This window comes from Asparagus officinalis, chromosome 7 (genome assembly GCF_001876935.1).
Source record: "Asparagus officinalis chromosome 7, Aspof.V1, whole genome shotgun sequence".
In the NCBI taxonomy this organism is placed as follows: domain Eukaryota; kingdom Viridiplantae; phylum Streptophyta; class Magnoliopsida; order Asparagales; family Asparagaceae; genus Asparagus; species Asparagus officinalis.
Genome location: NC_033800.1, coordinates 147,730,535 through 147,744,167, shown reverse-complemented (window position 1 = coordinate 147,744,167; position 13,633 = coordinate 147,730,535). Strand labels below are relative to the sequence as shown.

General features: G+C 40.9%; 2 protein-coding genes across 2 annotated transcripts; both read left to right on the top strand.

Annotated features, from left to right (window-relative positions):
• Positions 2,082 to 4,763, top strand: LOC109849834 (aldose 1-epimerase-like). The gene is made up of 5 exons (XM_020419720.1): positions 2,082 to 2,404; positions 2,492 to 2,541; positions 2,726 to 2,852; positions 3,756 to 3,860; positions 3,951 to 4,763. The coding sequence occupies exons 1-5, from the start codon at positions 2,302 to 2,304 to the stop codon at positions 4,571 to 4,573; spliced, it is 1,008 nt and encodes a 335-aa protein (XP_020275309.1). The 5' UTR covers positions 2,082 to 2,301; the 3' UTR covers positions 4,574 to 4,763.
• LOC109851092 lies at positions 5,309 to 6,832 on the top strand. The gene is made up of 2 exons (XM_020421196.1): positions 5,309 to 5,391; positions 6,203 to 6,832. The coding sequence occupies exon 2, from the start codon at positions 6,209 to 6,211 to the stop codon at positions 6,698 to 6,700; it is 492 nt and encodes a 163-aa protein (XP_020276785.1). The 5' UTR covers positions 5,309 to 5,391; positions 6,203 to 6,208; the 3' UTR covers positions 6,701 to 6,832.

Sequence of the window (13,633 nt, the reverse complement as noted above, 5' to 3'; positions counted from 1 at the left end):
CGAAACCACTCGAAACACAAGCCAGAGGTTGAAGAAGAACAAAAAGAGATGAATTTTTGAAGAAGAGAAAATTTGAAGAGTGTTTGTGATTCTACAATTAATAGAAGTCAATAGTTTGACCCTTGATTGTGGGAAGAAGAAAAGGGTCTAAGTTTAGACTTATTTGATTTAAAAAAAAAAAAAAATTATACAGTACCGGGGTGAGGAAAATTTACTAGCCGTTGTCCAACGGTTTTTCAAAAATTTTAGAATGTTTGTTGAGATAGCAGTGAGTTTCGCAGGAAACGTCAATGAATAACCACTCAATTCGTTTTGTTCCCGGAATATGTGCACGTAAAAAAAATTCAGTGAAATATTTTCATGAAACAAATAAAGGGGGAAAAAATTAGAGAAAAGGTGGGTGCTTGATTGGATGCTGAGTTTACGTCTAGTACGAATTTTAAAGAGCATTATTTGTTCAAAAAAATGATGTGTTAAGTTATTATGATTGAATTCGAGCATTATTTCCTTATCAAACCACTTCTTTATAGAAGAATTTTTCTAAATAAATCCATTTGTATTTTTTTCTTCTAAAAATAGACCCACTTGAGTTTTATTTACAAAAATCGATTCATTTTATCTTAATCCGGTTTCTAAATAGTCGGGGTTGCCAACCCCGACTATTTAGTGCATAGAATGTTAGGGTTTAAGGTATAATTGGGGGTTTACAACCTCCTAAATAGTCGGGGTTGCCAACCCCGACTATTTAGGAACCGAATTAAGATAAAATGAGTTAATTTTTGTAAATAAAACTCAAGGAGGTCTATTTTTAGAAAAAAATACGAATGAGTTTATTTAGAAAAAATTTTCTATAAAGAAGGGGTTTGATAAGGAAATAATTATTCATATATGATGTGGCAGGGATCCAATCAGAACTATCCTATAGGAGTAGAGTAATTACGCTAGTGATTGAATATTCACAATTCTCAGTCGTACCCTCTCACTATCCAAGTATCGGTATCGATCACCTGTATTATCACTACTTTGAACTTATTATGCCTTTAGTTTTATTTTTGTAGATAGACACCTAAGAGCATCTCCAACAGCTTCACCATAATTTCTCTAAAATGGTGAAGCAAAATGTCAAATTCTCTAATTTTTTTTGCTTCAAATCCAACAGCTTCCCCATTTTAGGGATTTAGGCATTTATTACAACTATAAAACATCCTACATACTCAATAATTATTAAGAAAATAAATGTTTGATATTTTATTATAACAATATAAAACTCAATAAAATATTAGATATATATTTTTTCTTCTTTGAAGAATGTGAGATATTTATGATAATGTTACTTTCAAGAATTTGGAGAAGGAAGAATTTTAAGAATGTGAGATATTTATGATAATGTTACTTTCAAGAATTTGGAGAAGGAAGAATTTTTGCAGAATGCTGCAGATTTGGGGAAAGACAATGTTACTTTCAAGAATTTGGAGAAGGAAGAATTTTTGCAGAATGCTGCAGATTTGGGGAAAGACCCTTTTTTTTCTTCTCCATCCCCATTTTAGGGAATGTGATTGAGAAACTGTTAGACTTAAACATAGCTCTATATTCCCCAAAATTAAGTATTTTAAGAAGATGGGGAAGCTGTTGGAGATGCTATAGTAAAAAAGGTATAGAAGGTTGAGAACAACAGTACTAAAGCCTCATGAAATAAAAAGTTATTTGCAATTTGGTACCTGGAATTGCAAGATTATTAACCTTCACACCTCAAACTTTTTATTTGGCATTTGATGTGCCAACGTTTACACCTTTTTTTTTTTTTTTTGACTTTGATACCTCAATGTTCTCTTCTGATATTTGTACGCCCCCAAGTTCACACATTCCGTAACTTTGGAATCCTAAACTTTTTGTTTTGACCCTTTAATGCCTCAAATATTGGGTACCAAAATAAAACGATGTGTAAACTTGCGATATCAAAGTTCAAAAAGATATAAATGTTGAGTATCAAAGCGCCTGGATTTTTTTTTTTATTGAGGTATCCAAGTTAAAAAAGTGTAAACTTTTAAGATATCAAAGTGTTGAAAAAAAAAACTTTGAGTTGTTATCAAAATTAAAAAATCGCAACAAAACCGAAGCAAAACATCATCAAGATTTAGCCTTATCAATATCCCGATTTCACGCGATATTTCGCAACGAAATCGTCGGCTGCCGACTCACGCCGCCTCGAGCTGCCTCTCATCTCAGCGAAAGTCGCAGCGTTTTGTTATCATCCCCAAAAAGGAAAAAAAGAAAGAAAGAAAGATCAGTGCTTTGGATTCAATGGCGAAACCCGAAGTATTTGAGCTGAGCAATGGAAGAATTGCGGTCAAATTAACCAACGTTGGCGCCACGATCGTCTCCCTCCTCGTCCCTGATGCCCATGGTTCAGTTCTTACTCCCTCTTTCGATTTTATCTACTTTTATGCTACTCAAGAACTTAATCTGATGTAATTTGTTACTGGGTTTTCAGGAAACGTCGCTGATGTTGTTCTTGGATTTGATTCTCTCGACACTTACATTGTAAGCACTGCTCTCCCTTGAGACCCCATCTTGATTCGTTTGGTTTTTCTGCAAGTTGGCTGAAAAAGATTCGATCTTGTGTGTTTTCTCTCAACGAAACCGAAAACTTCATAGCGTAAATCTGTCTGTTTTTTTTTTTTTTTTCAAAAGCCCGTTTGGGATATTCTAATTTGTCTTGCATCAGAACGATAACGCGCCGTACTTTGGATGCATTGTTGGTCGAGTGGCGAACAGAATCAAAGAAGGGAAGTTCACTCTTGAGGGGGTTGATTACTCTTTGCCCATCAACAATCCTCCCAACAGTCTTCATGGTAAGGGATGTGAATTTTTGAAATTAAAAAAAAAAAAAAAAATTCTGGCCGTCTATTACCACACTTGGGATCTTTATGTGCACAGAATTTTTGTATCACCTTTGTTGTACTTGGGTTTGAACTTACCTAAAGACGCCCGTTCGCAGGGCCTTGGGTCAATGTATGAATCACCCTGGTTGTTGAGGTTTTCGGATGGTTAACCAACTCAGTATCTCGAGGACAGGTGTTCATCGACTTTTAAGATTGTGTTGATTCTTACATGAACATGTATAGTTTAGGTTTTGTGTTCCTAGCTTTGGGGAAATGGTTTTGGTTATGATGAAGCATTGAAAAGAAGGGAAATGGTGTCAAGTACTTCTCTAGCTTGATAGTATGATTCCAGGATGGGTATCTCTACATGAACTAGCCGCAAACTTGTATGTGACTTTTTCTAGGAGGACAACGAATAGAAGAAACGTGTTGTCAAATTGCGCTTATGTAAGAATTTTATGCCCCGTTATATGCAATGGACCTGTCACAGAATTTATACTGCGTATGGAGATTTCAAGGTTGGAAGCAAAACTATGATTTATGTTTGACAAGGCTTACCTTTATGCCATTTTGATTAGGTGGGAGCCTCGTAGACGTATACTGATTCATCGTATTCTAAGCTCTAGTAGTCAGTCGTATTTTAGTAAGATATTCTGGAATTTTTATCTTTTATTTTTGGCTTTTGAGATACTAAGTAATAAATTGTCATAACAAGACTTTAGAAAGTTTTTTTTTCCCGAGGGAAACGAGAGTTTAGAAACTATTATTGGCTTTGTTCACCGTAAACCTCAAATATACAGAGGTCTGCGACATCCTTTTTTTTAATTATTGGTTTAAAAAAAATGCTATTCTCACTCTTTTTCAACATATCAGGCGGTAACAATGGCTTCAACAAAGTGCTATGGGAGGTCACAGACTACAAAACTACTGAAAACCCGTCAATCACCTTCAAACACCACAGCAAAGATGGAGAAGAAGGTATAAATAAACTAAAAAAACTCAAATACTGATACAAACCAAAATAATGCACAATACATCTCATTCTTCACCTTTTCTTCTTCAATTTAGGTTATCCTGGAGATGTGATGGTCACCGCAACTTATTCTCTTCACTCAAGCACTTCACTCAAACTCGAAATGGAAGCTGAATCTATGAACAAAGCCACCCCTATCAACTTAGCACAACACACATACTGGAATTTAGCCGGTCACAACTCTGGGAACATACTGAATCATAAGATTCAAATTTGGGCCTCTCAAATAACACCAGCCGACAAAAACTCAATCCCCACAGGAGAAATTATGGCAGTTGAGGGCACCCCTTTTGATTTCACAACCGAGAAAACAGTTGGCAGCAGATTCAATGAAGTTCCCGGTGGATATGATCACAATTATGTGCTTGATTTAGGAGAAGAAATATCGGGTTTGAAACGTGCGGCTAAAGTTAAGGATCCTCTGAGTTCTAGAGTACTTAATCTGTGGACTGATGCTCCAGGAGTTCAATTTTATACAGCGAACTATGTCGATGGTGTTGCTGGAAAAGGGGGTGCAGTTTATGAGAAGCAATCAGGGCTTTGCTTGGAGACTCAGGGATTTCCAAATGCTGTTAATGAGCCAAAGTTTCCATCAGTTGTGGTTTATCCTGGCGAGAGGTATCGACATAATATGGTGTTTGAGTTTTCGACAGAATGAGGGCTTTCTGGTGGTTTTTCCCCTTCTTTTTTAGATGAACTTGAAAGTCAGTCAGTTTGATGTATGAAACTGATCATAATAAAGATACATGTCAAGAAAATAAAGAAACCATGTGTCTGACATTTGTAATTTGTACATAAGGTTGATGGTTCTTTTTTGCAGAATTCTATGTTTCTGTTTTGTTTCTTCAGTTTTCCCTTGTTGTCACATATTTGGTTTGTTTAATGGTAGGGTGCTGAGTTTGTATTTTCTTTAAATAAATCTTAGCCCCCCTTTATTATACACGGAACTGCAAACTACAGTAGCTTGACATTGTGAGGTATACAAGATGAGTACAAATTTATACTTTCCTTCGAAAACACCAATTCGTACCCGAAATATTTGAATATACATTGGTCATACGGTTGCATTTGTTTTGACACTTGGATTAATAAATTTGAGGTTAATTTTGACGATCGGGATCTGATCTTACCTTTTTAACCAATATATTTTCTTGTATCATATAAACTATATGTTTCTTAATCTCCAAATGATAAAACGTTCTCGACAATTACAACCGCTTGCCATCCTACACCACCTGAAGACCCCAAAACTAAAGCCCAATTTAAGCTCCTCACGTTAACTAAACGGATCAAGAGGCACAAATTAAACAGATAACGGCACTGTGGACGGCGGGCTGTTAATTAAAAAAGAGGTCCACCGCCCATCAACTTCGTTCCCCCAAAAATTCGGCCTTGGAATTAAAATTAAAAAAAGAAGAAGAAGAAAGTTTCCCTTTTTTGAGCTTCTTTTGCTTCACGATCCGTCGATTTCTACGGGTAAATACTTGATCAATTTTCCCACTGATTTCAATCTCTTTATTTCATTTTTTTCTAATTTTCTTTTACAAAATAGATTACATGAATATGTTTGCATTTGAGCCCCTCATGGCGTAAATTGTAATGGGTTTTACTTCATTCTTGGGTTTTGTCCATTTCTAGGTAAATATTGAAATGCAGCGAATAGCGTAAGCTTGTCAGTTCTATGTTTGCTTTTGTTTGATTGTTTGTTAGTTTAGCGCTGGTGAGACTCAATGGAGCCAAGAAAGAATGGATTTTTTTTTGGTTCATAGAGGTTTTAGTTCTATGTTAGTGTGTTTTCTCAAGGGAGTAACTGAAATGTATTTATTGTTTACATCCAATCTTCATAAAAATTTCATGAAAATTAGGATGCAGCTCTTTGCCTATTACTGTGTGTATACGGGATTAATGAGAAGTTGATCATTGTCAGTTCTACCCTTGGTTGGTTGTTTGTTTCTTGATCTGTTAAGCTGACACCAAATACAAGAAATGATTCTTGATAGCTTGCTGCTTCAACAAATGTGATTCTTTCTTTCGTATTCACAACCCTCTGAGGAGCTGAACAGAAAGCTTTGTATACTTTTCTTTACTTGATGAACCAATTCCTCGGATATTCCGCGCCTTCTCTTCACTTACTTCCTGCACATGCGCCACCTGTAATAATTACTTGTAACGAGGCTTTCGCAAGCGTTGCAATTCATATTCTACTACCTAGTCATTCTACCTCCATTACGTGATTCATTCCATGTGTTCATCATAGTGACATATTGGAGCCCTTTTCTTCTTGTAGAGGATCATGCCTCAAACTCGAGAAATCCGTAACGAGAGCAGAGATCAAATCAAGATTGGAGCTACCGGCACAATTAGTTCTTTAATGTCCAGAGAGTTGGAGTCCATGAAACATTCATCTCACGCTTCTTCTTCCTCTTCCTCTCAAAAGAAACTTCAGGACCCTCCGGTTTCAGTCCCTTGTGGATATTCTCCTAGGAGAAATCAGCCAAGAAGAAGTCAAGCCATCGGTTCTTCGAGCAGTAGCAACTGCAGCAATTCTGAGAGCAGAATCCCTGCAGATGCTCAAAAGCCAAAGCCAAAGCCTAAGTCTAGGACAAATGAGCACAGATCTCCAATGCTCGCCTCCATCGAAACTAGCACAGAGAAATTTGACAAGAAGAAGAAGAAGAAAGGGCAGAGTTGCATAGTAGAAGCGGTAGATCTCAAGTGCAACAATCCAAGGAGCAGTCGATTTAAGAAACTCGGGTTTTCTAAGCTCTCTGAATCTATCATCTAGCCTTGTTGAGGCAATTTCTTGCCTTCTGTCCTCAGGTTTTCTATTGCATATGCTTTGTGATTTTGTTGGGATTTCATGTGCTGAGTATAGTCCCACATTGAAAAAAGTTAAAGAATAGTGGACTTAATAGAAAGTCGGGGTCGAGATTACTGATCATTCAAAACTTTTGATTAGTTTGATTTCTAACATCTGTTTAAGGCTCATTAACTCCAGGTCGGGTCCGATTTAGCCTTTGTGGTTGTTAATGTGTAGGGTCATCTTCTTCTTGTGAATTTAGCCTTTGCGACGCGCAAGGGATTCTCATTACTTTCTTGTTTCAACCTATTGTTTCATTTCATCTTGTGATGCTTGAGGGACCGCACCCGTGTAAAGCTTACTTACAGGCGTGTATCGCAAGCACATGTCTACAGCTCGACAGCATCACCTCATCATGATGAAGCCCAAATATGAGAGCTTACAAGGACTAACATGCAAACAAATGGAACAATTTCAAGCACTAACATCATGTAAAACTAAAAACGAGAACCAACTACCAATAAATGTCCTATCCTTTTCCCCTCTCCTTCCCTGTCTCCCCTCAAAACCCATCAACAAAAACATTCCAAAAATGGGCACCAACGCCATGCGCCATCCATGATGTCCACATCCCATCTCCATCATCATCCTCATCATCTTCAGCTAGAGAAGCTCAGCACTGAGCTCCTCTCCCTTTCTTGGCCTTTACAAGGAAGCTCGGTTGGTAAAGACCCAAAACAGCAAGCTGAGCTCCTCCATAGTGGGACCCACAACGAGAACAAACGGCTCAGGTTCTGGGCGCAACTGGAGCTAAATGCTGGTTCGAGTTTTGTTAGGTTGGAGGTGGATACCAACCTCCGACGGCGGAGGAGCTCCGACGAGCTCCAGGTTGTCGCAGGTGAGCGTGGGTGGCAACGACGAACTCCAAGCTCAGTTCGAGATGGAGCTCGAACAGGCGAACGCGATGCTCGTGGCGAACGCGACCCTCGGCCTTCGGGATGCCGACCTTCGCGTCCAGACGCTCCCACCTCCGCGTCCAAGTGATCGCTGGCGACAGGCTGTCGCCAGCCTGTCTCGATTCGGCTATAAAAGCCCCTCGAAGCCCTAGGGTCTGGTTTGCTCCTCCTCCCCCGATCTCTCTCTGGCGGCGGTTTTTCAACGCAGTAGCGTTCCCACCTTTAAACGCAGCAGCGTTCCCAAATCTCCAGCTCTCATTTGATTTTGAGGGGAGATTAAGAAAAGGGATTTAAAAGGGAAGAGAGAGAGAGAGATCTGAAAGGGGTTTATTCCTTTATTGTGGGTATTAACACTGTAGCTACAGTGTTTGTTTGAGGAATCTCAGTTTAGAGATTTGCTCTTGATTTGTAATTTCTTGTTAGATTAAATAAGAAATTAACTGTGTGGCTCCCGAGGACGTAGGCAGTTGCCGAACCTCGTAAATCTTGGTGTACTGTTCTCTATACTGCGTTTCTGTTGTATTAGGGGTTTCAGCGTTAGATTCCCAACAACTGGTATCAGAGCGTGAAACGATCTAGAGGAAGTCAGATTCAAGTGGGAGCCATGGCCGCAGATGAGGGAAAGGTGAGAATAGAGAAGTTTGATGGATCAGATTTCGGATTCTGGAAAATGCAGATAGAGGATTATCTGTATCAGAAAAATCTGTATCAACCTCTCTCGGGGAAGAAGCCGGAGGGTATGAAGGAAGAAGATTGGAATCTTCTGGACAGAAAAGCCCTCGGGGTTATTCGTTTGACGTTAACCCGCAATGTTGCTTTTAACATTGCAAAGGAGAAGACCACGGCAGATCTTATGGCAGCACTCTCCAATATGTATGAGAAGCCATCAGCCTCAAATAAAGTCCATTTGATGAGGCGGTTGTTTAATCTGCGAATGGCGGAAGGTGCATCGGTAGCACATCATCTCAATGAACTCAATACAGTCACGACCCAATTGAGTTCAGTTGATATTGAGTTTGATGAGGAAGTTCGAGCGTTGATCCTTTTGTCTTCCCTACCAGAGAGTTGGAACGCTACGGTCACAGCTGTGAGTAGCTCATCGGGAAGCAATAAGTTGAAGTTTGATGACGTTCGTGATCTGGTTCTCAGTGAGGAGATCCGACGGAGAGAGTCGGGTGAAGCTACAACCTCTTCAGTATTGCATACAGAGTCAAGAGGTAAAAGTTCAACCAGAGGAAATGGATCAGATGATAGGAGATCCAAATCCAGAAATCCCAACAGTTCGAAGGCTATCGAGTGTTGGAAGTGCGGGAAAATCGGGCACTACAAGAATCAGTGCAGGAGTGCACGGGAGGAGTGGGAGGCAAATGCAGATGTGAACGTTGCCTCCACTTCAGGAGGAGATGATGCGCTGATATGCTCTTTGGAGAGCAAGGAGGAGTCTTGGGTGTTGGACTCGGGAGCATCATTCCATGCTACTTCTCAGAAAGAATTCCTCGAGAAGTATATCCTCGGAAACCTTAGAAATGTATATCTTGGTGACGATCAAGCATGTGCCATTGTTGGCAAAGGTGTAGTGAAGATTAAGCTGAATGGGTCAGTATGGGAGCTGAAGGATGTCAGGTATATTCCCGACCTGAAGAGGAACTTAATCTCAGTAAGCCAGCTGGCTAGTGAAGGCTACACGATGACTTTCCATGGCGATGACTGGAGGATTTCGAAGGGCGCAATGACGATTACCAGAGGCAGGAAGACTGGTACCATGTATATGACAGCGGGTGCACGTTGTTCGATCTCAGTTGCGGCAGGCAATGAGACTTCAAAGCTGTGGCACCAGAGACTCGGTCATATGAGTGAAAAGGGGATGAAGGTTATGCACACAAAGAGAAAACTCCCAGGTTTACAATCAGTAGAGATTGATGTGTGTGAAGAATGCATACTTGGAAAGCAGAAGAGAGTTAGCTTTCAGGCAAGTAGCAGACCCCCCAGGAAGCAGAAGCTAGAGCTTGTTCACTCAGATGTTTGGGGACCAACAACCACCGCGTCGATTGGTGGGAAACACTACTTCGTGACTTTTATTGATGATCACTCTCGGAAAGTATGGGTCTACTTTCTGAAGAAAAAGTCAGAAGTGTTTGAGGCTTTCAGAAGATGGAAAGCCATGGTCGAGAATGAGACCGGTTTGAGGGTAAAGAAACTCAGAACAGACAATGGTGGTGAGTATGAAGACACCAGATTCAAGAAGTTCTGCTATGAGCACGGTATCAGAATGGAGAGGACCGTGCCCGGCACGCCTCAGCACAATGGTGTGGCTGAGCGCATGAATAGAACGTTGACAGAGAGAGCCAGAAGCATTCGGATGCAGTCAGGTCTACCGAAGCAGTTCTGGGCAGAAGCAGTCAACACAGCAGCTTACTTGATCAACCGAGGTCCATCGGTTCCATTGGAGCACAGAATACCAGAAGAGGTATGGTGCGGAAAGGAGGTAACCCTCTCACATCTCAAAGTTTTCGGTTGTGTAGCTTATGTGCATATAAGTGATCAAGGCAGGAATGAGCCTGATCCCAAGTCCAAGAAATGCACATTCATCGGGTATGGTGAAGACGAGTTCGGCTACCGCATTTGGGACAACGAAAACAAGAAGGTGATCAGGTGCAGAGATGTGACATTCAACGAGAAGGTGATGTACAAGGACATGCACAAGACAGATGACGGTGACTCAGAGAGCGAGTCAACATTTGTAGATACAGATGATGTCCCAGATAACCTCTCGGAAGAACCCAATGCAGAAGGTCCTCAGCCAGAAGAGCCTGTTGGACAGAACGGTGCGCAGGAGCCCGACGCACCACAGTTGGCCCTCATGCATAGATGATGAGGGCGGAGCCACACAGGAGAGGAGCTTGATGAGATAGCCTGTTGCCGTCGGTTTGGTCTCCAAGTGGGAGATTGTTAGGTTGGAGGTGGATACCAACCTCCGACGGCGGAGGAGCTCCGACGAGCTCCAGGTTGTCGCAGGTGAGCGTGGGTGGCAACGGCGAACTCCAGGCTCAGTTCGAGATGGAGCTCGAACAGGCGAACGCAATGCTCGTGGCGAACGCGATGCTCGTGGCGAACGCGACCCTCGGCCTTCGGGATGCCGACCTTCGCGTCCAGACGCTCCCACCTCCGCGTCCAAGTGATCGCTGGCGACAGGCTGTCGCCAGCCTGTCTCGATTCGGCTATAAAAGCCCCTCGAAGCCCTAGGGTCTGGTTTGCTCCTCCTCCCCCGATCTCTCTCTGGCGGCGGTTTTTCAACGCAGTAGCGTTCCCACCTTTAAACGCAGCAGCGTTCCCAAATCTCCAGCTCTCATTTGATTTTGAGGGGAGATTAAGAAAAGGGATTTAAAAGGGAAGAGAGAGAGAGAGATCTGAAAGGGGTTTATTCCTTTATTGTGGGTATTAACACTGTAGCTACAGTGTTTGTTTGAGGAATCTCAGTTTAGAGATTTGCTCTTGATTTGTAATTTCTTGTTAGAATAAATAAGAAATTAACTGTGTGGCTCCCGAGGACGTAGGCAGTTGCCGAACCTCGTAAATCTTGGTGTACTGTTCTCTATACCGCGTTTCCGTTGCATTAGGGGGTTTAGGCGTTAAATTCCCAACAGGCAGCAGGGGTGTTGACGCCGAGGGTGCAGGGATCTGTGGCAGCCAGTCCAGAGATGACTTTGATAGAGATGATGTTGAGCAGGTTACTTCTTTTTTCATAATTTTCTTAAAAGATTTTTGCTTGATGGGTTTTAGTTATAATTTAAGATTCATAACCACAGGTTCCTAGTTTCTTTATGTCTTCTTGTGTAGCAGAGTATTGAATTTAGTCAGGAGGAAGAATTGTTAATTTTGAGTTACCTACCAAGAACTTTAATGCAAAGCAAGCCAAACTCGAAAATAAATGAATTTAATTTCAGCCATGTTACAACAATTTCCTCCATATGTTTCTTGTATTTACATATGGAACAGGATAATCGAGGTAGCGGATTAATGGAGGGAAGGAAATGAAAAGTCCAATGGCAAGAAGTCCAAAATTGTAGCTCCTGATGCTAGTTTTGTTCTGCAATCCATCATCTTGTTTGCATGCTTAATGAGCTACATGCTCTTGTGTTCAACCTCCTTCATAAATATCTCCTCATTTTTATATGTGGAGCTTCAATTATTTATGTTCATGAGTTACAAAATTTACTTTTCCTTTTTTGCAGTACTTCGACTATATGGGAACGCTTGTCGTTGAGGGTTCACATCATACGATAAGATGGAAGCACTTCTGAATCAAAACATTCATCCTGTCGATGTCTTGTTAACGTTAGCAGCCTCGGAGGGCAATAAACCGAAGATCGAAGAGCTGTTGAGAGCAAGAGCAAGCTATGATGTCAAATATGTCGATGGAAGGAACAGTTCTAGACGGAGCATTAAGTGAAGAGATCAAAGAATACTTCCTCGGCTTCTCTGTTGAGAAAGCTTGATTACATGTTAACGTTTCATATGATTCATCTTGTTTTCAATTTTTTTCACATACGGACTTAGCTGCTTAAAGTGAGGCGTGTGTAGAAATTTTGTGGGGTTGCAATTACTGGCGATTATCGCTATTCCAATTGTAGATACATCATTTGTATTCAATACATGCTTTTACTTGTAGTGTAACTGTATAACTCCATTTAGACTGCAGAAAATTGATCTGTAAAGAATAAAAGCGTATGAGTTCTAGCAAGGAAATAGTTTGATATATACCGTCAAAAATCCTTAAAACGATAAGAAAAAAAGTGTGACTGTCAACTCCGTTTTAAACTACAAAAGTTGAAGGGTTTAATTTCAAAATAACTAAAGAATTTTAGGCCTAGTAACAATTTCAACGATTTGATCAAAATAACTTAAACTTGATCAGGGACCTAATAGCAATTTCAATTGTGTGAGAGAACTAATTTAAGATCATGAAAGATTTAAGAGACCAACTAAGAAAAACCAACTGAAAAACAATTTCTCTGCTTATTATTTAGTTGGACACGCTTGAAAGTAGAATTTGGATCTGCTTATTTGACAGATGAATTTGGATCCTCCATGATATTTATATCTTCAGTCTTCGAATATAAAGCGGCCGTGAAATTAAACGCAAATTCAACTGATGAACCGAACTGTTTACTGACTTAATTAAGCAGGAAGAACTCCAAAATCCATTTTAGTTAGCGTGTTCGAATCGTCGTAATATTTACTAAGTCGCCATTGTTTTGGTGTGATTAGACTTATGAATCATGCCAGTAGAAAATGGCAGCTTGTGTTACTCTCTATTTTTCATGATAGATGGCGCATTTGTTATGATACATACTGCTCCTTAGCATTATAGTTGCTTATCTCGTAGCTTAATTAGCATTGAGGAACCCACCTTTGTTGTGCGCCGCGGAAGCCCTAAATTGACAAATCGAAGGCACACACAAGACAATAGTAGACCACAAACCAATGCAAGCCAACCAATCACAGCACAAACACAAGATATACGTGGTTCGGCAATATGCCTACGTCCACGGGGCAAGGAGAGGGAAGCTTTACTATTCAAATCAAAGGGGAGTACAAGTTAGGGTTACAAATCTTACCCAAAACCCTTCAAATAAGACCAAAAGATCTCTCAAATAGACTCCAACAATAGAAGCCCTCAAATCTCCCTTTGCTCAGCTCAAAATCGCCCAAACTCTAACCCTAAAAACGAGTTTAGGGTATTTATACAACTCCCAAGCGAAACGGGTCTGGAAACCTGAACCAACTGAAACCCGCTTCGTCGGTCGACCGGGTCGGTCGACCGCGATCAATTCCGGTCGACCGACCCGGTCGACCGACCACCTCCAGCAGAACCCCGAAAGAATCCAGAGAGCCGTCGGTCGACCGGGCCGGTCGACCGACCTCCTTGTGCACGAATCCGGTCGACCGGACCGGTCGACCG

Bases quoted from the DNA above. Each gene is read 5' to 3' on its own strand.
- LOC109849834 (XM_020419720.1), top strand. From the start codon at position 2,302: ATGGCGAAACCCGAAGTATTTGAGCTGAGCAATGGAAGAATTGCGGTC. The intron at 2,405-2,491 runs GTTCAGTTCTTA...CTGGGTTTTCAG, and splicing joins CCTCGTCCCTGATGCCCATG to GAAACGTCGCTGATGTTGTT. The intron at 2,853-3,755 runs GTAAGGGATGTG...TCAACATATCAG, and splicing joins TCCTCCCAACAGTCTTCATG to GCGGTAACAATGGCTTCAAC.
- LOC109851092 (XM_020421196.1), top strand. From the start codon at position 6,209: ATGCCTCAAACTCGAGAAATCCGTAACGAGAGCAGAGATCAAATCAAG.